At 37.7% G+C, this 27088-nt stretch overlaps 1 protein-coding gene and 1 long non-coding RNA gene across 3 annotated transcripts; one reads left to right on the top strand and one right to left on the bottom strand.

Annotated features, from left to right (window-relative positions):
* The first annotated feature begins 6 nt into the window (after positions 1 to 6).
* On the top strand, positions 7 to 16820 carry LOC121089933 (WD repeat and coiled-coil-containing protein-like). Of its 2 annotated transcripts, XM_040597741.1 has the most exons (3): positions 7 to 2108; positions 11017 to 11137; positions 14881 to 16820. In XM_040597741.1, exons 1-3 carry the CDS (start codon positions 189 to 191, stop codon positions 15045 to 15047), a joined length of 2208 nt encoding a protein of 735 aa, XP_040453675.1. In that variant the 5' UTR covers positions 7 to 188; the 3' UTR covers positions 15048 to 16820. The 2 variants fall into 2 exon arrangements, with proteins under 2 accessions (XP_040453675.1, XP_040453677.1); XM_040597743.1 differs by lacking the exon at positions 11017 to 11137 and having other exon boundaries at positions 14881 to 15057.
* On the bottom strand, positions 16433 to 26851 carry LOC121089936. The gene is made up of 3 exons (XR_005828428.1): positions 26755 to 26851; positions 23736 to 23826; positions 16433 to 16503 (listed from the first exon to the last, which is right to left on the bottom strand). It is a non-coding gene; the product is annotated as an uncharacterized LOC121089936 (long non-coding RNA).
* Positions 26852 to 27088: the final 237 nt, after the last annotated feature.

Here is a 27088-nt window from a genome sequence, read left to right as displayed (position 1 = left end):
GCATCTGCAGGCTTACTGGGATGGAGTTCACAATATAGGCTCTTGGACTACTAGCAGAAAAACTCAATTTGATTCTGGAAAGGAAGGGAAAGAAATACAAGAAAAAATTTTCCTCATCGTAATCTGCAAGTGAATTCCATGGATCCTTTACTTTGGAACAACCACGAGTAGACAGAAAGCTTACAAAGATGGAGCTGGGAAAGGCAAAGCTGCTAAGAACCGGCCTCAATGCTTTATATCAGGCCATCCACCCGATGCATGGAATTGCCTGGACAGATGGGAAGCAAGTGATACTGACTGCTTTATACTACCATAATGGAAAGCTAAAGTTTGGAGACTCAAGTGTTGTTGGTCAGTTTGAACATGTTCACGGGCTTTACTGGGGCCCATGTTGCTCTACAGATAGCCCAGCTCTGCTCGCTGTTCAGCATAAAAAGCATGTTAGCATTTGGCAGCTGGGCTACAGCACTGCAGAGAAGAACAAACTCTTGATTTCTCAGACTTGTGAAGTTGGTGAGCCATTCCCCCTGCTTTCTCAGGGCTGTGTCTGGCATCCAAAGAAGGAGGTCTTGGCTGTGCTTACAAAAAGAGATGCTTCAGTCTTGCATGCTGTTCGTACTGACAATACTAGAGTTAAGGCAGATATCAAAAGCAGTGGGCTTATCCACTGTGCTTGCTGGACTAAGGATGGTAATCGTTTAGTAGTTGCTATAGGCAGTGCCCTGCATTCCTACATATGGGATGACACTCAGAAAACTCTAAATACCTGCTCCTTTTGCCCAGTCTTTGATGTGGGAGGTTATATCTGTGCTATAGAAGCCACATTGGACTTCCAAATTGCTGTAGCCACTGAACTTCCTTTAGATAATATCTGTGGTCTGAATGCGGGCATTGCATTTGATATACCATCTGGTACAGAAACTGGGTCTTTAATCTCACAGTCTGCTCTGGTGCTTGGTGATGAGGAATACTCCATGGACCTGCGAAGAAAGTCCACAGATTCAGATAGATCAGGTGTTGATTCAGTTGCTTCTTCTTCATCAGGTCCTGTGGATTTAACCCATATCCTTACAAACCACCGTCGGTCTGATCCCAGTCCTCTTATTACTCTGAGACGCAAAGACTCTTTAGCAACAAATGGTCAAGATTCTTCTCACTTGATCTTGGTGACTTTTGAGAGGAAGGTAACCACCACCAGGAAAGTCACCATCCCAGGTATTTTGGTTCCTGATATTATGGCTTTTGACCTTAAAGCTCAGATTGTGGCAGTAGCCTCTAATACTTCTAACCTTGTTTTGGTGTATTCAGTAACCTCTTCCTGCATGCCTCATATTCAACAAATCCAGCTGGAAAAAAATGAAAGACCAAAGGGTCTATGTTTTTTGACAGATAAACTCCTATTGATTCTGATTGGCAAGCAAAAGTTCCCTGAGCCTAGTCTTGTTCCATCCTCAAGTTCAGACAGGTATGTAATGCGTCTGATGATCAAAGAATTGATGCTGGAAGAAGATTCTTCAGCATTGCCTGAGAATAAGCAGAATATGTTTTATAACTTTGAACCCTCTGTTAATATACCTGGAAAAAGAAAGTTCTTTGAAAATCTTGCTACAGAAGACCAGCCTCAAAGCAGGGAGCTGTTAATACCCAGAAGCACAGTTATTCAATCTCCTAGTGGCAGGAGAAGACTCATTGAAGAAGTAAACAGCTCTAGTTATGAGCAGAGCACTTCAACAAGTGTGAGGGACCTGGATGAAAAAAGGTTCCCAGGTGATCCCTCAGTGGCCTTAGAAACATTGGATGCTGAACCTACCAATCGTTCAGTGTCTCTTCTTGGTTTTGGAACACCTACCAGGCTTTCCAGCAGACCAAATTCCCCTAAAGTGCAGTTCAATGTGATCCAAGAAACATCAAGTTCTCCTACAAACAACAATTTGCCAAGTGAAAGAGGAATGAGTCACATATCTAGAAATTTAGAGAGACTTTGTGGCAGCTTCAGTGAGTTACAACTGAGTCTTTCTGAAATAACAGACCTCGCTAAAAATGGGAGGAGGATATCTTTAGCCTATCCATGTTCACAGGAACCGCCTGTCGTTCATATCACTTACCAGGTAACTTTTTTGTCAGCTTAAAAATATTGTGATACCACACTGAATCTTTAAACAATCTTGTATTCACTTAGCTTTAAATCAAGAGGATGCAGTTTAGTTCTTATCAACCAATGAGAAATGTAACCTGAGTTTGGAATCAAGCTTAATCTAAAATGGTATTATGATTTGTCATTGAAACAATAACTCAGGATGATGTGGTAACTTAGAGGATACTTCACATGGGAGATCTGTGTCTGTTCTTCTTTGATTATGCACAACTGTCTTAGATAATAACTGATTATGTGTGCATCTATCAAAGAGAGAGAACAGAGGCAAACAGTTATTGATGTATAAAAGGTTTATATGTTAATGTAGAGATAAGCCTATGAGTAGGGTGGTACAGTAGCCCACCAGAAACATAATAAATTCAAAGCTGAGCTCAAATCCAAAGTTTGAAGATTTGAAGATCCAAGGCTAGACTCGCATGAAGACCGAAACAAAGTAATGACTCTCAGTTTCTGGAAAATTCAGATGTGCATGACAGTTGGCTTATTTCTGCTTTAATTTCTCACCACTTAACTTCACAGAGCTGGACATACTCAATTTTTGAAACATATTACCCCTTTAAATTTTCTAGAAAATAAAATAATCCGTCAATATGCAATTATTATTTTGTTAAATAAACAGACAAATGTCAAATCATCATGTTCCTATCCCACCCTTGTTTTGGCAAAATTCCTACTGTTTTCAATAAGAATTTCAACCAAGGAATGAAGGTTGGGTAATTATTTCTTAGCATTTTTCACAGTAATACTAACATTATACTGCAATATTTTTGGTCATGCTGAAGCTAGTGGTATTGCCGCTAAAACTGGGGTCCCTTTCAGGATGTAGATGCCAATTATAAATGTATTCTTATCTACTGCAACATACGCAGCTTTGTGTCAAAGTAATCCATTACATTGTGATGCTGCTGAAGTATGTACTTCTCAAACAAGTCTGACTTCCTTTAACTTTAAATCCATACAGACATCTAAGCACTCCTCTTTTAAACACTCATTAAGGGAATGGTGACTCAATTCAATCATATTCACTACTTTTTAGTTATTGTTTATTTGGCATTTAAGGAGATTCTAGTATGTTAGTTACTCTGGATAAAAGCAAAGCTTTTGATCTGCGTTAGTCAATAATTTAACTTGAATACATTACACAAATTCTGGTGAAAAAAGCAATATCTATTTTAAATAATTTAAGATTTTATTTTCCAAGAAGCAAGCCCTTCTGTTCTCCAGCATGTTCAAATTAATTCTGATTGCTTAACATAAATCCACTTATTTATTTAGCAAGCAGCCCTATCTTTTGGATTCAATTGGATTAACCTTTCTAAAGAGAAGTTTTGTTTCTGACACGTAACATTAATCTAAGATTTGAAGTCACTGTGCACGTTTGCTTGCACAAGCAGGAAGAATTAATTATCCTGGTTTTTATCTTTGGAAGCAAAAAAAAAAAAAGTATTAGTGCTTCTAAAATACTGCTAGACTAACTACATTCAGAAAGGAAGACTCTTATTTATCTGAACAGGTTAGTTTCACATTGAGCCAGCAGAAAGCACTGCTAGTACCACAGTATAATGACTCAGAAAAAGTGCCATTTAATGGCTTTTCGATGCACATAGCTTTTCTGCGTCTCAACTAATGCCTTGCACAGTTCAGCCTCTCTTCTGAAATCTAACAGGATCACAGCATGATGCCAAAAAATAATGAAAAATAGACTGATGGCAAAAAGGCCTCCAGACAGACAGGGAAATATTTGCTTCATAGGCAGCTAATAATTTTCTCAGAAATTAGTTGTTTTGATTAGTTTGGATTCAGACATCTGAACCTTGTTCCTCCTTCAGGAGTTGATTAGTGCTCTGTGAGCTCAGAGACCAGCTGGGCTGTGGGTTCCAGCCAGGCTCTGTGTTCACAGTGCAAAAAGTCAGGAAATAGCTTTATTGCCTTATGATATAAATATCAGCCTTTGGAAAACTGTCTAAGCTTTAGGAACACTGCAGTCCAGTCAATAATATGTCCATTATCTTTCAGCTTTTTGTGCCAAGTGCATGTCTTCTTAAGTGTTTGTATAATCCCCAGCACGGCAGAGGCTTGATCCTGATTGAGAAATCTATTGTACTATAAACCATAATGATCAGTACTGCATAACCGTATTTATGCATTAAAAAATAAAAGGAAAGTTTAAAACATGATAGATAAAACTGTAGCAATAATTAACGGGCAATTATGAACACTGTTGTGTAGAAGTATTATTGACATATTTATATATGATTCCAGTTCTGCTTAGAAAACCATAATATAAAACAGAATGTGTATTACTTAATAATTCATGATGTCTGCTCACTAAATAGTCATCAAAACCTTTGTTTATTCTGTTAGTGCTAGCCTATCTATAACTCCTCTGAAGTCACGTCCATGCAATACTACCAGAATTTATATTCTTTGTAGCCCATAGCCATAAAAAGAAAAACATGATCACTCACACTTTGGAAATGTCACTGCACTATCACTTGTGTAATAGCATTCAGCCACCAGAGGTGACTTGATCATTCAACCCTGAAAAGCAAATATTATTGCTCTTTCATCTCATACAGACTTGTGATTCAGGATAGTGTGGGAGGGCAGACAGACAAATGCAGTTAAGAGGAGATTATTTAAAAAAAAAAAGATGAGGATCTGTCAGATTTGTTTCTGTTTCATTTTGAAAAAAGATACTTTTATCATCCTTTTCCCCCAGAAAAGAAACAGCTGCAGAATATTTAAACTAGCCTCATTCAAAAGCTAATTACAGTGGAAATAAAGCCAATCTGGATTTGAAATTAATGGCATTTAGGCAAACCTCTCCAGGAGGAATAAGATTCATCTTAATCTGAAGAACATCTCAAAACTCCTGCATTTTGCTCAGAAGCGGTATTATGTCAAAAGTGTGTATCAATGAGAGCATATATTGCATAATTAAAAAGGAAATAAATACCTTTTCAGCAATTAGTCATGATGATTTCCTTTTCTTTGCATTCACCAATAATTGTGTACAAGTCAGTTTGTACTTTTATAGCATCTTCATACAATTTACTATCAGAAACCTTATTGTTAAGGTCAGCTATAAAATAAACATTTTTTTTACACAGAGCTGAGACATTAATAGAAAGGATCTAAACATATGGCAATAAAGTTCTTTTGATAGAAGTACATGAAGCAGAGATAAAGAAGGGGGGTAATAAGCTTGGCACAGTAAAATGAGCAAAGACCAGGCTGCAATGATCAGCTGTAATAAGACCATGAACCTTTCTAAAATCCAAAGGGCAATTTTGACTTGCGTTGAGCATCAGAAAGTAAGTCATGAAAATGATGGAAGAGGAAGGTGATATGACTGCTCCCTGGAGTAAGAAACTAGTCAGCCATCCTGAAGTTTAGAAGGGAGAGATTTAGGATGACTGTAAAAGAAAGACCTGGAGTAGTCAGGAGAAGGTGTGATTAATGCATGGGTAACATTTTGAGCAAAGGTTGAGGAATTTGTTAAGAACAAATTCTGACAACAATGTTCTGAAACTGATCAATAGCAGACAAGCAGGGTTTTTAGAGACACAATCTTTTATTACAGCAGTGGATTTGTTTGTTGGATACACAGACACAAAAGAAAAGGAATATGTAATGTCAAAAATGAATCCAATTTTTCATACTGTGCAAAGAAAGTAAAGATCTGAGTTTAAAAAACCTCTACACTCAAACCAAAAAGATCGTGGAAGCACAAGCATGAGGACAAAGGGTTTATCTTAGATAACAATGTATCTGAAACAGTAGTTGCAGAACTACTAACAGGGAGCCGAGAGCAGGTAGAAATCCTAGCATCGTATCATCTGAAATGCTGATGTGCACTATAAATGCAAACTGCACTGGGATTTAAGTACCCCTGAGCACCTCAGATCTCTTCCAGCGTAAACATTTTACAGGCTTATGCTTCTCTGACAGGTTAATTAGGGTTGCAATTGGAATGTTCCACATAAGGGCAAGCAAAGGTATTAAGATCTCCACCAAAATAAAACCAGGATCTACCAAAAATTGAACAGGAATCACAGCAACAGTAAAAATCATGAGAAGAAAGGGGAGCAGTGCAGGCTGCCAGACCTAATTAACACTACCTGTGGCAATGCTGCACAAGGCTTAATGAGACACAGTACTCTGAATGTCAAAAATCATAGTTTTCATTTCTCTTCATTGCTCTTCCTTAGCCATCTAATTCTCTTTTCATTGTTTTCTGGGACAGACCCCCCACATCTATTTAATTTACTAGTTTTTTTCTCATCCAGAACAATGAATGTGGGGGCAAGGCAAAAGCAAGCTGACTAATGGGTATTAAGGTATCAAAACTGCAATTACCAGTGAAGCACAACACAAAGAGCTGAAATCAAGGGTTTATGAAAACGAAAACAGAGTTCTAGGCAACTACAGCACTATTCATCTTACAGTGCAGAGATGTGACTGACTAACCCGATACTTTTCTGTTATAAAAGCACAGATTATTAACACAAAGTGTAGAAGAATATTTAAACCACCTGTAATTCAGTACAGTACTTGAAATCATGCCACAGGGAATATTATTTGTTCAATGGCAAAAAATAGGGATTAATAGAAGAAACGTAAGATGGTTAAGGAATTAGCTGGAAGGAAGATAGTAAATGGTTATAGTAATATAAAAGAAAATGGAAGGAATTTACTAGTGGATTTTTTTCATAATTGATCTTGAGGCTAATCTAGAAGTTTTATTAATGATCTGATGAGACATGCTAATAAAATCTGTGTATGGCATAAAGTCAGTAGTATTTTCAATACAGGACCAGGATATTGCATCTGTAATTTGGTGACCTTAGCATCTAGAACAAAAAAAAAAATTATTAAAATGAACTAATATAAAGTGCATAGTGATATATTCTACGATTAACAGAAGGAATTTCTGCTATAAACTGGATATTCATTAGCTGGAAACAAACAAGGATGACAAAAGCTTGAATGTGTTAAGTGACTAAAAGATGACTCTGAATCAAAAATGTGGTATGTTTATGAAAAGAACAAAGGCAGTCTGTGAGGTACATCAGTGAGGTACATTCAGTAAGTAATGCAATAGTGGGCAACACAGCTGTGAGGCCTCATCTAGAAAACATTTTACATTTCCACACATTCATGTGCAAGAAAGACACATTCAAACACCAATTGGTCACTGACCCAGTGTTAGTAAAAACAGCTCTGATGGGTAGCATATTCCTATTTACCTGTTTCATCAGTTGTTGGATTTAAGTTCATGAGGATGATCTAGCATCCAGGCCAGTGCAGGCAGTACATTAGGAAGTACAACATAAACAGTGAAAAAGGTCAAGAGGCAGAACTAGCTGACCTCTCAGTGGGGTTCAAAAAAGTGACAAAAGACATGCTTATTTATCGTGCAGAAATACAGTATATAGTATCTAACCCAGGAACTCTTCTTGTCTTAGTAAATTATTTTCTTCTTGCATATATTTTCATTCCAAAACATGAGTTTTGAAAGACAGTTTGGCAACACTGTGATGGGCTGGCTGCAGCCCCAAAGACTCTTTATGGCTATAAAATCCAATCAAGGGGCAGGCTGACATGGGTGAAGGAAAACAATTCTTGAATTGATGGTTAATTTCTTTTGGATTTTTATTAAGGGAGAGTTGGACTTAACATACTACAGGAAGTTGGCTAAAGAAACTTAAATCTGAAAATATCCATTCACGTATGTGGAAATATATTTATTTCTTCTGTGATTAGTATGTTCTGAGTTTACCAATAAACTTTGGTTAAACTTAAATCTGAAAATATCCATTCACGTATGTGGAAATATATTTATTTCTTCTGTGATTAGTATGTTCTGAGTTTACCAATAAACTTTGGTTTAGGGTAAAACAATTAACATGAAGGGATTTTAATCTGAGAATTGCAAGTTTTGTGTCTTCTGTTGGAGATAAATAGCAACATAGCAAAACCAGATATATATTTTCAGAAGAGGTGGATTGAATTTAGATTTGACTAGAAAATCATCTTTGGGTTAAGGCATGAAAATGGGAAGTATCAAGGTGATATTTTAGTTGCATTTCTAACTCTGTCACAAATTACTACCATGACCTTGAGTAAATCTCTTAATCTTCCTGTGTAATTGTTTGGTCACCTATAAAGAGGGAATACTAACAGTTACCCACTTCTCAAGAAAGCATGGGTTTAAATCAGTTAATCTAAGATACAATGTATGTGAACATATTCCTCAAAGAGAAGGCATGTTATCATCACTTAAACTAAATATTAAACAAAAAAGACTAAATAATTGGAAAATTAAAACCAAAAGATTCTTGACCTGACAGAATTTGCCAGCAGACAAAAATAAATGTAAATATTATTAAGTTTATCGTTATAAACAGAAGTATACGACAAAGACAGAGAGAACAGCTAATATGAATGTTCACAAGTGATGAAAGACAAACAACTCTGAAACTTAAGCTTTGAGGTCTGTACTTAAAAAAGTAGTTAGGATAAAACCCAGATGTCGTGTAGTTTTGTATGTATAAAAATGTCTTCCACCTCAATGACTGTTCCAACAATAACTTGCAAGGCTAAGTAGGAAACATACTAGAACACCGTCATCCTTAGTATACATTTCCATTCAACTGATTTCAAGTCAACAGAAGCAGAGCTAGATTATTTCTGACTATTCTTGAGTTGAAGCATATCTATGGGAAAAAAATGAACCAGTCGGGTCAAGGCAACATGCCTGTCTCATTTGTAGTCCACCTTTTTCTGTAATTCATTCACTGAAGTACAAGTTTGAATAAATTCTGGTATTTCAACCTGAATTCAGGAAAATGAAGTAGCTGTTGTATGTGCTAATCCACAATATGGAGCAATGAAAAGCTTTGCACAAATATCTATACAGGAAAGAGCATCTTCGCAATGTAAATGCAGAGCGTGTGCTTACTGCTGGACATTGGGCCCACTGAATTTTAAATGTATTTAGGTTCAATAGAATATAGTACTATAGTATTTGAAGAGACCTAAAAATGACAAAGAAGTTCTGGTTTATGGTTATAGCTGTTATAAAAAGTTATGATAGTTTTACGACTAATGATACTTCTTCAACCCATTCCTTAGGTATTTTCCTATTAATTACACAGCAATAAATTTCTGGCTGTTTTGACCAGGGAACAAGATGAGAAGACCTTTGAAAGTTGGAAAGTTTACATTTTTAATGGAAAGATGTTTTTATGGTTCTTACATCTTCAAGCAATCATAATACATAAACAAATAACAATCAGCCATAGGCTATCTGCATGGTCAATCTGTGACAGAATAGGGAAAAAATACTTTAGCAACAGTTGGTAGACAATCTGATTTACAACCCATGTGATGTCGTTGCATGACAGCATACATACTATGTACAGAAAAATGAAAAGTGACTGATTTAGAAAGGTTGTTACACAGCAAAAAAAGAACATATTCATGCATATATTCATGCACATATTCACTGAGAGAGCAACCGAGTCAAAAGACAGCACAATTAGAAATGAAGACAAGCATTACAAGAGACATTTATTTACTCAAAGGTTAGATTACTATGCACAGAAACAGAAGATGCAGTTGTGAATTCATTCAATGGGAGGTTTCCTATTAGCAAGAAAGATTCAAGGGTATGAAGTAGACACAGACAAGATAGGACTAGAACAGGAGTTAGGATAGATGACATCTTTTCAATCCATTCTAAAACGTTAACTTGGATGCCTTCTGAATGGACAAGACAGAAAGGTCTAGGACATGGGATAAATAGACTGTTCATTCAAGTAACAAATCTGTTAAATCTGGAGGTATTGCAAACATAAGGGATACCACAGAAAAAAACCACCATCATAACACATGGGAATTACACAGGTGGAAAATATGGAGAAGAAAGAACAAAATGAAATTCACAGGACAAGTATAGCAAGGTTATTTAGAAAAAAATGTCCAATTCACATATATTCTATAATAGCATTTAGTGACTGAAAAATTTCAAATGACAGCAGATAAGAAAATATAAATGCAAATATATATATCCACTTCATAACCATACTAGCTCAACTATTTTGCAGTCCTTGGACTTTGCAGTGATCTGAATGACAGAACACAAAGGTGTCGATTCTCAAGGCCAGCTAAACTTCATGAAGTACAAATATGCCACCTTTATATTCAAGTGTGTTCTTTTAGTGAATGTCAGAGCAAATTCTAGGGCTGTAAATTCATACATTCCCTCTCTCTTCAAAGAAAGTCACAGGATTTCCAAGCTACCTTGTTATGACAACTTCTCAGAGAGACTGCCACAATGTCCAGTCTCTCTGCAATTCCCTCTATGCCAGAACTCAGGTTATTCTACTGGGGTGGAATAGCTGACCAATGACTATCAAAACCACCGATGTGTACAACTGAAACGGAACAGACTACTCATTTGCTCTGGTAGCATCTTGGACAACTTTATTTCAGGCATGATATTTCTTTCCACTGAACTGACTCATCAGGCAGAAAGACCCAATGGACGTATACATGCATGACCTAATATATTATATATACAGGGCTGATGCAGTTTTGAGCTGCATAAGCACACAAAGCAAAACAAAGTAAAAAGCAAAGTGGCATATTCCTCTTCACATGGGATTATGAGATCGTGGTTAGAATTGCACTGCATAATGGTGTCATCTATAAATTGTAGCAAAGACAGATAAAGAAAAAGCAAAATGACTAGAGAACTGAAAGGAGTAAGAGCAGAGGAACGGTTAAAAAAACTCAGGCACAATGTCTAAGCCTTTAACAAGATCTTTTCTTTTACATGCATGCATTTGAAGAGAAGTTTTTCAAATGGAGCAGTTACTGAAGAAACAAAAGATGTTCTTCTCTGTGATGGCAAGATCCATTTGAATTTAGTTCAGCAGCTGTTTGATCTGCCTGTTATTGAAATGAAACATGGTATGTTCTTTTTATTTCTGGTATCAGGTTTCACCTGAGATTTTTAGCTTAAAAGAGGCATTGTGGTAGAATAATTGCCCCATACTATAGAAAACCGAAATAGCTAACTTTTTTTTGAGAAGTATGTGTTTTCCTTTGCCTGAAATACAGCAGAGTATCTCTTGAAATCATTTAAATGCTAAGTAACTGCAGAACTACATCTTATCAGAGTAGTATGTTAGATGCCTCTGCAGAGGAAGGCTAAGAAAATAATCGGTACACTGTGTTACCTGGAAATAGTGCTTCCTTGAGACCTTCTGGCATTTTGCTTTGCTCATCTTGACAAGCATGTCTCAGACCTGACAATGGAGAGTAGGCTGGAGAAAATCTGATTCTCAGAATATTATATATAGATGTATCATTTAGCATTTGGAATTCTTTTAATGTGAGATAAACAATGAAGCTCAATGTTCAAATTTGCCAATCTCACATTTCTACCACCCACTACTGACTAACTTGTAAGGACAGAAGCAGCTAGGGAAACCCTAGCCCCAGACTGATTTCTAAATTACCTTGTCCCTGACTGTTCATGTATGCTACCTTCTCAGAAACATATATACTGTTATTTTTTAGCCATTTTTCTGTAACCCTTCTGATTACTTTTCTCATTGCAGTCTGAGTATATTATGATCTTACAGTACACAGTACTTGGCTGTAATTATGATGTCTCTGCCTGGTTTCCACACTGAGAGATGCATAAATTACCCTCTGTCTTACCCCTTGTCTTAGCCCCTGGCAGGCTAAGACGTATTGGCTTAATCACTATACTCTGTCTTATGAGAAATATATTCAACTGTTGGTGAAATAAAAAAGAAAAGGAAATTAATAATATAAGCTATAGTTTTCTAAATAATGATGGTTGCACACCAGACTGCTATATAATTAGGCTTACTGACAAGAAAGAAACTGGGCCTGGGATGTTACTTGTGCTGGCACCAAGAACAGTGGGGAAAAGAAATGTAAAATATGCACCATTCTGCCATTCATACTCTGCTTATCTCCTTGTTGTTGATGAGAGCAGAGGAATGAAGAAAAGGGGCCACAAATACAACACAGATCAGGGGAGCTGCCTATGTGTGTCACCAAGACACATTGGGCCATTTCAGTTTTCCCCTAGCTTACAGCAGTTTCTGAGACTTGTTCCAGAAGATAAGGATATGCAGGTTTCATACTTTTGTCAGCAATCTCTCTTGACTATACAGTGCAGTGGAGGCATATATGAAAAAACTCTACTTGCTGCTGAGCTATTTCCCAGCAGGTTTCTGCAGTAACACAAGGCAGCTTTGCAGGGCAAGGACGATATCATTTTTGGCCTGTACTTCCAGCTCTTGATTTTGGAAACAAATGCCCCTAATGAAAAAAGAGCTTCAGAATTCAGTATGAAAATAATAAACAATGGGCCTGAGAAAACCCATTTTCAGCTCTGTAGAACAGTTGAATATTTCATATTTAATTAGCAGAACACCACTTCTCAATTTCATGCATTAGGATTCTGAAATATCAAAAAGGCAATGAATCAGAATCATCCTAACGTGTCCCTCTTTCTGTTCAATGTGGTGCTTGGCTTCTCTGAAATTAAGTCTGGTTTTTGACAACAAAAAGAAAAAATGAAAGAAGAATCTTTCTAAAACTCATCACAATCCTGCAAAATTATCAGGTTTGGGGCAGAAGTAGTTACGTAGTTCTTTATTGATTTCTGACCAGTACGAATTTATATTCCTAAATCTTTCCTTTTCCAAAAGGCATGAATATTAAATGTGATGTTTAAAAATATCACTCCCATCCTTTAATACTATATAATTAAAGGGGACGTAATGAAGAGTGTGCTTGTATTACAATGACAGCTTGGCATTTTTTACTATGAATAAACACTTAAACTTGAATATACTGGGGGAAAAAAAAGTTCACAACTGTAGGCCGCAGTAAACTGCACAACCCACAGTAAGGCTATTAAGACTATCAGAGTTATACCAGCAATGAACTTGGACTCATCGTTTGCACTTTAAGCCCAGGATTGTAATACCATTACCTATACTAAATATAGCCTTGTTATATAGTGCCCTGGTATTAGCACACAGAAGTCTCTCATTTCAGCAGGTCAGCACTGCAATAATTGTGCATAGCAAAAGCACTACATTATGCACAAGGTTTTTCCACCACTGAAGTATTTTGTGGGATATGCTTCAAAACAAGTGTTATCTACAACACAGAGATTTCCAACATTTAAATGGATGAAAATAAAAAAGTCCCAAGAGTTTGACAAAAAAGTATGCTTTATCACTTTGACCAACAATGTAACTATTGATTTGGACAGCAGAATTTCCACTTTCTGGCCCATTGCTTAAAGAATCTGAAGTCTGTCCAGAATTAGAAAGAAAGTATTAAGAGTAGAAGATTAGAGATTCATGGTTTTGAATTACAATCTTCTTATGATGTAACAGGTGACACGACAACACGCAATAGTGTAGCAGCCTGGAAAAGTGCTTTGTTAATAGTATAAGGAAGGGAGATTTGCCTGGTCTGGGAATAGGCTTTTTTTAGGACTGGCAAAAATTAAGCATGGTTCTTCTGGTATTTCTACACTTTCTTTTTTCATATTCCTTTTCAAAACACACGTTTATCTCCCTGAATTAAAAATTTAGAACAGAAGAACAGAATGCTTCAGGGCTTTCTTTACCTCCTATCCCAGCTAATGTCCCTGCTCAGTAATAACAGGATTACACGCTCTAAGAAAAACATGTGATACAAAGGCTCCCACAATGCTTTTCAGTTGCCAGAGACTTTTTCAAACTGAAAAAAAGACAAAATAAAGAAGACACTGTTTTCTAGAAGAACTGCAATATCCAGTCTGAAAGGGAACAGATAATTCACTAGAAAAAATATATATGGTACATATAGCTTCATGTTCAAGCTGACTTGCAAAGGAAAGTAAAAAACAAAGGGGGAGGGATAGGTTTATTTTCTGCTTCTATGCAATACAGAAGCTCAACCTGAATGATTTTGATGTCTTCGTTTTTTAATCTTGCCTCTTTTTTTTCCCCAGGAAAAAAAAAAAGGATTAAAAATGTGATTCAGTTTTTGTTCATTCTCTCTATGAGAAGATTCGATAAATGAATAAAGGACAAGAAATTTTATTATATCAGCTTTTGTAAATTATCTTCAAGGTGTAACTTCCGTTTGCTATATGAATTTGAAAACATACTGAACAATCATGGCTTGACAGTAAAGGAGATGGAAAATGCTTCTTCCTTCTAGAACAAATACAGCACAATCATTTTCTTTGCCAACTTTTTCAGGTTTTATGATCTCTTCATCATTTGGATAGAGCAGATGAGCAAAAAGGATAAGCAGAAGTAGATGTCACTAGAACAAAAGTCAGCATGGAAAGACTGGCTGAGTTTTCAGAAAATGAAGATATAATTTATCAGAATTAGCAAAGATGCACTTTGTTTTTCAACTTAATTTAAATAAGGGACAAAATGCCTCAGACCTCTCAAGACCTTTCATTTAGCCTCCCTTTGCATTTACACAAAGGTGTGTTTAGCATGGATTGTCAGATCTTAATGTCATTAGTGTAATAAGGCTTTAGTGCACAAAAAGAAAGCCTGCTCTGCTGGGTGCTGGCTGACTTTTTAAAACATGCTTATACATTTTACATAACCAGAGCAGTACACTCATTTTCTTTTTTTGCTTAACTTTTGTAGGTTCTTCTTGGATTGTGCTCACTGCAGACAAGGACGGCTTTGTGCCATTAATATTCAAAGCAACACAAGAGATAATTATAAGGGATGGAACTGACAGTTCAGAAGTCTGTGGAGGTCACTCCTACAAAAAAAGCATTTCAACGCGACCACCAAGCAGTGTGACATAACTTCTGAACAAAGAACATTAATGACTTTCTTTTCTAATACAATACAAAGACATTCTGCAGTGTCAGAAATGGAATGACTAGAAAGCTGTTTTCACTACTTTCAATGTATTTTAACTGTAAAATCTGTGGCACGGTTGCACTATAGCTAAATCCTAGGGTTGGATGGACCCTCATGATTTCTTCTGAAGGATCAGACCTAGAGTGAAGTTCACCACAGCTGTTGTTATTGGCTGCCAGTGGACTGGAGCAGAGACTAGCCTCTACTTTAATTGTGGTCAGGGTGTTCTCGGAGAAACAATATTATGCTAAAAATCATATGCGGTAACAACAAATCTAGCTAATACTGGTGTACAGTCCACACAAAAGCTGAAGAAAATACAACTAAAGAGCATTTATATTCATTAAGGAAAACTGGGAAGGGGAAAAAAAAATAAAAGAAAACTGCTTCAGGCTCTTTTCTGTTCCAGCTGGATCCCATGGAAACCTGCAACGTTTTCAGAAATGCTTAATTTTTATAGGAAAATGTTCAATTACTAAAAAGGTTGTATCACTGTCTCCTGTCAGTATCTTACACAGCATGTAGAACTATACATGCACACAGAAGAGAAAGAAAAAACCTTGCAAGGTAAGTTAGGGATCAAAGACACTGAACATCAATTTCATTTGGCTAAATGCAGGTGTCTACACTGCACTTGTAATCTAAACTCTGGTATGATCAGTTAAAAAAAAGGAAAAGCCCTTCCATAGCAGATTTCTCATGCCCTAATGTAGATTTCAAACTGATCGTGGTGAACCATCCCTACTAAGTAAGTGCCTATTCCTTTTCACCAGCTGCAAAAGCAAGCTAGGTTGACCAATATAAATACAAATATTTTCATTTAGTTAGATGAAGCTCACCCACAGAGACAAGACGCAATACAGGTACATCTGAGAAGCAGGCAGGCAGATTCATGAAAACTGAACTTTCATGATTATGGTGACAGAAATAAGCATAAAGGAAGAGCTAAATGAACTTCCTAATTTTTCTTCCCCTAAATGCAAAGACATGGGTAAAGTTTAATGAATGAGTAGCTACACATGTGAGGCCCACATCTGGTACGACTGGACAGGCTCCAGCAGAAACCATGGAAAGGCATGCCTGCTTCACCCTGCACATTCAGGGAAACACAAAAGGGATGAGAATTATTTAAGCTACTATTAAGACTTATATTTCATACTGTGCATTTTGAATTTTGTTAATACTTCTGGAGACTCTTTTTTCCCTGCCTGGGAACCATGGCAAGCCTGTTTATAGGGCGCAGATACGCTAAAACCAAGTTACAATACTTCATTACAAATGAAGGCTGGATCAAGAAGGTAGATCTATGGTCTGAAGACACTTAACGTGTTTGGAGGTTTGGCAGTAGTACCTTTCCAGTGATGCAGCCAGAAATCTCATGAAGAACAGTTTCAGTTCCTGAAAGATGGAAACAGTTGCAATTCATTAGCTTAAAGTATCCTCCCAGAGACAAAGGAATCATCATTCCAAATTGCCCACATCCACAGGTATGCAATGTAGCTGGGTATATTTGTACTACCTTGTTTGCAAAGATATTTTTAAGTAGCCTTGAGAAGCATTCCTGCTTGTGGGGAAAATCAAAACAAAACTAACAAAAAACGCCAAACAAAACAAAATTAATTTGACCTTCTAATCATTAAACGTATCTATTACTTTACAGTTATTTGGTTAATTGGATTGCCTGCTACTTTGCATTAAAATTGTGTTCAAAAAGGTATTTGTATTATTACTGCTTCAAGATTTGGTTTAAGTCATGCTTTCCTTCACTGAAATCAGCACAAATCATTGAAATCAAAGAAGTTAACACAGAAGTTCACAGACTTAGTATGGTGAGGGAGGGCATTATCAGGTTTCTAAATGACATTGCACATTTCAAAGCAGCAGATGTTTCTAATCTTCCAAATATATTTGAACAATATCCTTGTGTCTCACAACAGTACCTGGTATTTACAATACTTACACTATGGCCAAGTAAGATAAAACTTAATTATAACTGATTAGAATGATGGGAGGATACCTTTTAGAAGACTACTTAGGCTCAACGAAAGGAAGAAGTAAAAGGAAATTTTTCTCACAAATAGTATCCCCTAAGGGTGGTAGTCTCATAGTTTGGTCCAATTGAAATAAGGTTAATGAAACAGAAAAAATATGTTACATGGAACAGTCCTGCATTCTAAACATACAAACTTGAAGAAAAATGGGTTGATAACAAGACACTTTTGATTTTTCCTGTATAGTTTCCTTGAGTTCATTACATACATTATTCATAAGGACTTCCTCATTGCTACAGAAATACTCATGTTCCACCTTTTGACATCTTCATGCCTTAGTGCTGTTGAAACAGCCAAAAGGGGAATTCTGAGAAGGTGAAAATCTTAGCAGAGATCAGCGAGTATCCAGGCATCAAAGATGCCTCAGAACTTACACTTATCACTACATACTTCATTGTCAGTCTGTCACGCTACCATTTTAATTTTTCATGTATTACTCTTCTATAAAACAATCTAAATGTTGAGAAGATCAGGAGTGAAAAGAGCTTCTTTGAACGGCTATCAAAGTTTGGTTTGGATTGGTTCAGTTCAGTTCCATGGATTTTAGATGACAAAACAATTAGTTTCAGTGAATAACTGGCTGTAAAATTAAAAAACTTAGTTCTGTAATGTTTAATGATGCTTAATTTGGATTTGTTATACTTTGGTAACATTGGTTTTGCCTGCTGTATGATTCAAGGGTTACTGAACCTAAGTAGGAACTGATCTACTTGAAGGTGCTATCATCACCCAGCACAATTAGTCTGGTAACAAATGAGGACCCCAATTCATCCTGCTGGTCACCTACAATTTTATAGGAAAGCTTAAGAAAATATATACTATATATCAATCAAAACTGTATAATGTTAAATAATAGCACTGCCCTCCCCCCCCAATTATAAACACACTATTACGTGCATCTATTTGAAAATGAATGTTTAAATCATACACATAAAAATGGACACCAATTGAATGAGAAAATATTTGTTTTCAGGTAACGATTTAGGAGTGCAGTGCAGAACTATCTTATATAGTGTCTATCACAGAGCTGTAAAGTTAAAATTGAAAGTAATAAAAGCACTGGAAGAAGTGCTGAAGAGATTTATGCAAAGCAGAGGATAAATTTTCAGCTTTGGTTTGAATGGAGAACAGATGGAGAATCAGTGAAGTAGAGAGATATGACTGTTCTATTAAGCACAAGCTGTACAGAAGATTTTTGCACAAACAGTGATAAAGGCATGTGGAAAGATAGAGTTTGTACTAAATTAGTTGAGCAGACAGTAGGCTGTGAAAAGGAGAAAAGCACAGACTGAGAAGAATTCACCATCCTCCAGAAGTGCTGTTTTATAGGGCCAAAATCAATCTGTTTAGAAAAAGCAGAGCTGTTCAGATCACCTAAATTTTATGATGGCACTAAGCCCACCCCCCTTTTTAGGTTCCTTATTTGACCAGCAGAAAGGATGAGCTCCTCTGGAGTAAGAATGAGACTACTGGTGCTATGTTCCTGGTCCACAGTCACCCAGTAGGAGAGTCTGCCTTCTGTAATTAAAAGAGAGGAAAGAGGGAAGACTAGGAGCTTAAATTAGAAGTCAAAGCAGAATGACTACACTCAGTATGCAGTACCAGTGGTGCTCAGAAGACTAAATGGTGTACCAGCTCCTCCAAAACATTTCCCCTGTGGGGAATAAACAACATACCAGAAAGTCTAAATTTCCATTTTAATTACTCTGCATATTTATCCAGCACATTTATATGCATCCTAGTATATTTTTAGAGTTGGTATATCTTTACTTAAAAGTACAATCTGCTTTGAAGTAAAGTTAAAATACAACTTGCCTTACGTTTTCCATAACTTTGCTGCTAAGCATGCAGCAGTCTGCTTCACTCTTCCTGGTTTCTTGTATTGACCCACTTCTTGAGAAAATGCTAACAACACAAGTTCTATATGCCAGATAGGCTTTTTCTTTTTTGATTTTGAAAACAATTTTGTGAGAACAGTAATAAAACAATATAAAAATTAAATGCAACAAAATCAAAGTCAGTTGAAATTCTGCTGGCCAATCTATGATGCTGAGTTTGCACAATGAAATACTACTTTGATATTCTTCATAATAGCTAAACAGTGAGAGATTGCTGCAGGAAGCATATAAAGTAGGCCCTGCATGACCCTCAACTAGTTCTTCCCTTTTATCCTCTACTACTCCTGAATAGTCTTATCTACACTCACGTGAAAAATCTTAAGTATTAATTCCCTTTAATAAGTCTTCAACCACTAAAACAGTATAAATAGTATCATCAAACCTAACTGCCTTTCTCCCAGTTCTCATTTTTATCTATGTTTTCTCAGCTTGGACAATTAACATATTTTTAGCCATTTTTACTTTCAGGTTTTCCTATCTTAACAGCAACCCCCAAGCATTGGAGCATTTTCCCCATCTAATATGCAGCTGAAGAGTCCTTCTTTCTAACCCAGGACAGTGCCAATTATTCTTAAGTAACTCCTGACAAACGTTTATCAAACTTGTTCTTAAAAAGCCAACATATGGTACCAGATTGCAATTACAAAACCAGTGAATTAAACCTGGACTCATCTGACCTAACTTTTAAGCATGTGAAGTCAGGTGAGGTAAATCCCATGGGTTATGCAATTTTGCACATGAAAGTATGAATTTATTTTCCATTGTCCCATACAACAGAAGTATTAGTGTTTTACATGTCAATAGTAAATTTGTATGTTTATACGTATGTTCATTAGTGAATATTATGACTTCATTTTTCTAACAGACTGAGGCAATTTCACAATCTTTATGTTAAAATGCAAACTCACTTTGCTGAGATTCAGTATTTTGCTGCTGGTGCTGTTATCTAATGGACAAGTAAAGGTCTTCCATTATCTCCCAGCTAATGACATTTGGGTACCTCTGATATGAGTTACCAAAGTGCTCAGTGCAATTCAGCCTCTGCTTGCAGGGAGCCAACACTGCCCTCGAACTTTATGCTTCCCTTTCCTCCACTATTATTTGACACATATATGTGAACAACCAGGTGTGATCAAATGTTTGGAGGCATGTGCTGCCAAGTTCAGCACTGGCACAGAAAGACCTCCTGCACAGGAGGTGACATTTGCAGTGTTATACAGACTTGCCAGTTAAAACCATTAGTACTCAACAACCTCTGTCCTTTGGCAAGGATCCATCCCACTTGTCAGAAGGCACCATATCTTAGCAGACAAGGGAGTACGCAGTCAGGAGAGCCATACATCTAAACACCATGGTGTAATACTACAGACGAAAATGAACCAAAACTCCAGGCAAATACAAACCATTAGTTCGCTTTAGGGGCAACAGTCACTTCCTTCACATCAAACATACTTAATACATTTCAAAAATATAAAAGGCAGTACAGAAAGGCACAGTTCACAAAGATTATTTTTTAAAAAATTGTACAAAATTCACAATAATGTACCAATTTCAGCAATCAAAACATAAACTTTTGCCACATGAGAAAAGCTCTAGTGTTCTAATTGAAACTTAGCTGTGGGAAGCTGAGATGAAGTTTTCCAAAGTGATACAGGTGAAAGGCCTTCTCATTCTCCCTTCAACCCCTGCAGTCACTGGATGGAAATGTATGGACCCCAAAAGTTATATGGTTGAAAAGACCCACCAAACTACTGGTAAAGCAGGTCAGTTTCTCAATTGAACCTACAGCTCAGCTGCACAGTTGTGCCAGCATAGTGGAGAAGGCATCATGATTCTTAAGTCACACCAGTGACTTACTAACATGCCCAATGCTATCATATCTCATACCCTTTATCTATCAGTGAATTATGTGTCTCTGTAATTATCAATAAATTACTTTTGAAGCTTAATGTTTCAGTGCATTTTACAATAAGGCAAATTGTATTTCTTTACATTTTACCTACCACAGACAGCATAACCTACAATTAACAAATTAGTCACAATTTGATTTTTAAGTATGATGCTAACTGTTCCCCTTCTTGTCCTTCACTCAGAAACTTAGTTTACTTAAAAATAAGTCAAATAAGGAAAAAAAGTGTAAGTCAAAATACTGGCTCCACTGCAAATTACTGTCAGAATTTCTTTTAACTTCAAACAAGTCATGATTTCACACTCAGTTTGTAAATACTCTTATGCTCATGTAACTTGCATACAGCTGTTAATTTCTGTTCCCATGTCTATCTTTCCTTATTAAAATTTTATTTAGGTATCAATGATATTGTTATCAACACAAAATGTAGCTGCACTGATCTTCATTGATACACTGTTACCTCAGAACACTTGTACCTGTTAATAGCATGAAAGAAAACTGCATAACAGCATGCCTGAAATGTAGGATTAACCTGAGAAGCAGCAAAGATGAAAGCAGTGCTTTTGCAGATTAGTTACATAAAAGGAAAATAGAAAATGCAACTGTAGGAGACAGAAGTATCTAGGCCTGAATTGTTTACTGCCATAAGAAAGGGTTCTCACAGCAAGATTTATTGAGGAGAAAAGAGATCTACATATGGTGGCATAAGTAAAAGGGAACTCCAGGGTGCCTACTAGAAACATTAAGAACTGAACAATCTCTCTCACATGGTATTTTTAAATACCTGTAAGGATGTGATTTGTATATGAGCTTGGTTCTGGACTAACCACCATTACAAGGATGTGTAATTTAAAAGAGCATATTTGTTCTGAAGAGGTATGCCTGAAAATGTTCTTGGAAAGACGATTCCCAAGGAACACTGTCACATCAAAAATCCTTATTTGCAATGTAATTGTTTTACGCAAACCAATTTTAAAATGGAAACACTTTCAAAAAGCTATCTCATTTTTAATATACATGATATTTTTGTTTTGCATGTTATTTATGGTACACAACAAACTGTGTGACTAGTCAGGAGATAATTTTTACCTCTTAGCACTTTCACAGCAGCACAAGTACAATAGTTTGACACAGAGCTTTATGCTAGCAGACTGGAAGATCCCTTTTCCTGCCTCAAAGCACAGATTGTGACTATTCACAATGTATGTCCTTTGTCTTCTACAGCTGTCTGTTAAATACTTGAAAACAGTTACATCCATTATGTCTCCCTTTAGTCTTCTCTAAGCAACATGACTCCTTCAATTTCTTTCACAGACATCCACCCTGGACCTCTTGCTCCTCTGCCCTACACTAGCATTCAGTATCTGTCTTAAACTGCAGTAGAATTAGTAGAATTTAGTTGAAGGTCTGTTTCAGGCATAGAAAAAGCACTGGTGTATGTTTTTGTGTACAGAAAAAGTAGGCTGCCACAGCACGAACAACTGCAGGAGGTGACAAAACGTTCCTGTATGAGTGTTCTACCATTGCCCATGCCTTCTTCCTGGTGTAGGTAACAATCAGCTGTTTGAAAACTAACTTAGACAACAGCCTGCATCTCCTTTGTCTCTACAGCAATCAGCAAAGTGTTGGACCTGCCAAAGTCCAACCTGCTGAGGCAGGCTTCAAGGGGTGTGGCGTGCTACCTGCTTTAGGAGATGAGGCATGGTAGCTACTGCTGCAGAGAAAAGCAGTAATTGCCACTCACTTTGTCACGGTCCCAGCCCCCCAAATTTTCACTGATCCTCTCCATTCCTCAAAGCCTGGAGCCACAAGGAACCCCCACAAGACCTCATGCTACAGAGAGCAAAATTCAGCTCTGCCTATGCAATGGAAGTATTGTGACCCCGTTGGGCTCAGCCAAGGAGAACAGGCAAGATACTTGTGTCTAACACACAATGATTCTGCTCACACATCCCACAGCCATGCCTGCCTTCTTGTAACAGCATGATATTGGCTCAGGTCTAGGTAATTTTCTGAAAAAATTTTCATCTTATATTACCTTTATTACTAAACACCTCCCAAAATTAAGAAGAAACATTTTTAAACTAATAAGAAAAAACACAGAAAACTTCTGTACCTTTTAGCTACTGATCTTAGGCTTTACCACGTCATATGTTAGGGGTCTCAATTACATGACAGTGCCTCATTACATTTTCCCATTAAGAAATACAATGATGAGATCAACTTGATCATCCATTAATGTCCATAACCTAGATTAATATATTTTAAAAAAAAACATGCTTGTGAAGTTAACAGGAAGTATCTTCAAATTCTTTTGCCTTATAACATTATGTTCTTTGAATGCATACATATTCAATAAGAGCAAAGAAAAAAAATCTATAGCATGCATAAGCATCTTCACAGCGTGTCTCCCCATCGCATCCATTTCACCTTTCCCTGCCATTCTTTCCCTTTAACAGGTATTCATAACTCTTCTTTCTCAGACTGTACTATATTTTTATTAATGTTGTGTTTCAATCTAATTTGAAAAGCAGATGCCCAAATGATGCAACAAATTAAGTTATGAGAATGCAAATCTGTTCTCAGTGCAGGGACTGAGAACAGATTTGTGAGGCTGGTCAGTGTTTAAGAACAAACCTGACCCAATGCAAGCACATATTTTTAAAAGACAAAAGGTGTGCTTTAAATGAGCATGACCATAGGGAGATGCTTTCTATAATTTCAGCTTTTTAAACACTTTTCCTTGCATAATTTCATTGCCCCACTTCCTACCTTATATACATCTCCTAAGGGGTTCTGCATCATTTAAATCCCTGAAGTAACAGATGCATCATATATATCAGCAGTAAACAGCTTGAAAAGTCTGGGGGAAAAAAGAAAGAAAACAAGAGATGTGTATTTGCATTACAGCTACTGAGAAATAACCGCTCTGGCTATGCACATCATGGCTGTGTGACTAGCCATGGCTAGTGGCTGCTGGCCAAGCCGCCTGCAGCAATTTTCATGCTGTTCTACATCACAAAATAACCTGCCTGTGGTTACGCAAATAAGATACACACTGCTGGGGATGGAAATAAATGCCCAGGGGTAATAATAGCTACCTATACACAATCCTGGCACTCTGGTAGGCTGATACAATCCTGTTGCAATCAAAACATTATATAACTAACCATAATTTACAAATAACTACAAGTTTTGGTGATATTTTCAGCTCACTTGCAGAACAGCATTTATACATACATGTGAGAGAATTTATGTTATGAAAATAAAAGTCTTTAAGAATACTTATATAATTATAGGCATAGGAAACAAACATTTAATGTGAAAATATCTTCTGAGGGATTCTTAAGTTGTGGTCTCTCCACCTGATAAAGCAGTTTTTAAATGTTTATTTCTGTGTATTAATATGGATGGTCAATTTAAGCTTATATGAAAAGAGTAGAATGTGAAATCATTACTGTTAAATAAGATTCTTTGTGAGATTACAGGAATAAAACTATACTCCACAAATGGTTACTGCCCAGTAAAGCTCCCTGGTGGCTCAGGCTCACAGGCACCAAGTGAAAACGCTACACAGTGAGCCTCGCTGCTGAAACATGTCCCCAGAAATTATCTTATTTATTATAGATTACTTGACAGCACTTTCAAACTGCATCACCATCAATCTAAAAAAATCACAGGGCATACCATTAGTGCCTTAGGAGGTATATTTTTCGGTCACTTTTATTTGAGGACAAGATTGAAAGCACAGGCTCCGTTTTACCCTCTGCAATGCACAGGAACAAGCACCCCAGGCACCTTCTATGCCAACAACTGATGTAATACAGTGCTGAGTGTTCAAGCAGATGCAATCCTGCAGAGAGAAGGGAGTGGAACTGGAAAACAACCCTTAACAACCCACCAGGTACTGCACAGGCGCAGGCAAAAGAGAGCAGAAATTCCTAGTGCTGTTCCATTCTTGTAACTGTGCTAAGTGTGTACTTCCCAGAGCTAAAAGAACAAGAGCAAATAAAACGATCGTCATTGCCATGACTCAAGCCCAGCTCATCTTTGCTCACCTCTCTGAGAGGCATAGTATACTAATCCCCTAACCCTGAGAGTATATTAAGATATATTGGGAACATATGAATAGATTTCTAAATGAAATTTTTCAGATCTCCCTTTCAGTTCTGGGCTAGTTTTGGATTGTTCTCTTTACAGTTGCACCCTGCCTGTTCTTAATGAAAGAGGAATAGGAAAAAAGAGAAAAAAACCCGCAAAACTGTGTTTGTTCATTTTCTGATAAATTCTCATACATCTGAGTGTATTTGTAGAGCAACACAGCAAATCTGGCATATGGGTCCACTGCTTATCTTTCTAAACTAAAAATGCAACCTTGGAAATCTATTATCTCAAATCTGTCTTTTATTCATTTATTTACTGCAACTCACAGCATCAAGTGCCTGAAGCTGGCAGAAAGATTCTCTTCCATTTAAAAACCACAACAGTTCAAACAAATCCTACTCCGGACCTCTAGCCATCCCTGTCTCTATCCCATGGCCACTTATTTGCTGAACATGCTTCCAAAGGAACCTGGAAACTAACTTCTTTCACTTTGAACGGCAGCAATTTATCTTCCACAAACCTTTGCCAGTATAATTACGTAAGAGTTCTAACTCCTTGGAGTCTTCTCAAACACATCAACCTATCTTTCTGCATCTTGCAGGTGCTCTGTCAGGTATACAACAATGAAATTATGTTGAGCTTTTTTGGATACAGACAGTACATGGAATTTTACCTTGTTTCCCACAGATACATAGATATCCTCACCTATAATACACCACAGGCCATTGAATTTAACGGAAAATCCATTTATTGAGCTCAGAATTTTCTCTGCAGCTGATGCAAAACCTGCATTCAAATAAGATGTCCCTGAAAGTCACCAAATTTTAACTTGAAGACAGGGGTAGAGAATCTGCTCTGCTGGCAATTTGTTACAGGGGTCAACCAAACTCATAGCTGTGTCTTATGTATTTGAATAAATCCATGGCTCTTGTTAAACCTTCCTCCACTAACATAAAGAACTCCTTAGGTCTGGGTTTTTTTGTTTATCTTTGTAAAGGCACTCATGCAATATAGCCAAGTCACCACCTAGTGTTCTCTTGGGTAAGTTTGAGCTACCAACATATCTGACCTTGCAACCATTTCAAGCGTTTTTTTCACACCTTTATCAGCCCTGTAAGGCACCTTTACCAGTCTTTCAACATCACATATCAGAACTGTGGGTTTCAAAAATTACGATGATCAGACTGCTCTGCAGTATTGAGTCGTGACAAAGTAGCACAGTCTCGCAATGTAATTAACTTTTAAAGGGCCTGAGACTCGTCTAAGAACTTACACCCAAGGCAATCAAGACAGAAGTTTTATTGGAGCAGTTATGTATATTTATGTGCTTTCTTCACTTAAATGTGATCTCCCAAGGAAAAAAAACCAAAATCAACAAACACAAAACAAAGCAGGCACACAGCTCATTCTGTATCTTTCTCTTGTGCAGAAGGATCCAAGTAACTCTTGAAACTCGGAGGCTTCGCGTTCACACCGGTGCCCTACCTGGCGGCTGGCAGGAGCTACCTCTCCTACCGCCCTCCAGCCCCAGGGCGCGACCTGAACCCGGCAGCGAGGCCGGGCCCGCCACACCACTGCTGCCCGAGCCCCCAGGCGCCCCTCCCGCCATGGGACTACTCCACACCGGGGACACGACACCCCCGCCTAAGGCGCCTCGTCTCTCCGTCGGTCCCTTCTCAGGCCTCACCGAGAGCCACACGAATGGGCCATAGCCCACGGTGCGTTCCCCACCGGCAGCGACCGAAGGGACGAGCGGCAGCCGTCCCCCCAACCGCGGCGACCGCTAGACCCGCCCTGAGGAGGTGCGCGCCCACGAGAGGGTACGTCACCGCCCCGCCCCGTTGCCTCCTGGGAGCTGTAGTTTTGGCGGCGCCCGCCCATTGTCAGCGCCGGCTGTTGGGTCATAGAGTTCAGGCGTGTCCGGCTAGAGCGCCGCTGCTGGGAACGTTGCCGCCGGCCCGCCCCCCGCGGCCAGGCGGTGCGAGGCTGGGCCGGGCCGGGAGGCGGGGCCGGGAGGTGGC

The sequence above is a fragment of the Falco naumanni genome, chromosome 6 (assembly GCF_017639655.2).
Source record: "Falco naumanni isolate bFalNau1 chromosome 6, bFalNau1.pat, whole genome shotgun sequence".
In the NCBI taxonomy this organism is placed as follows: Eukaryota; Metazoa; Chordata; class Aves; order Falconiformes; family Falconidae; genus Falco; species Falco naumanni.
The sequence above is the reverse complement of the archived record's forward strand: the minus strand, read 5'-3'. Positions and strand labels throughout refer to the sequence as shown.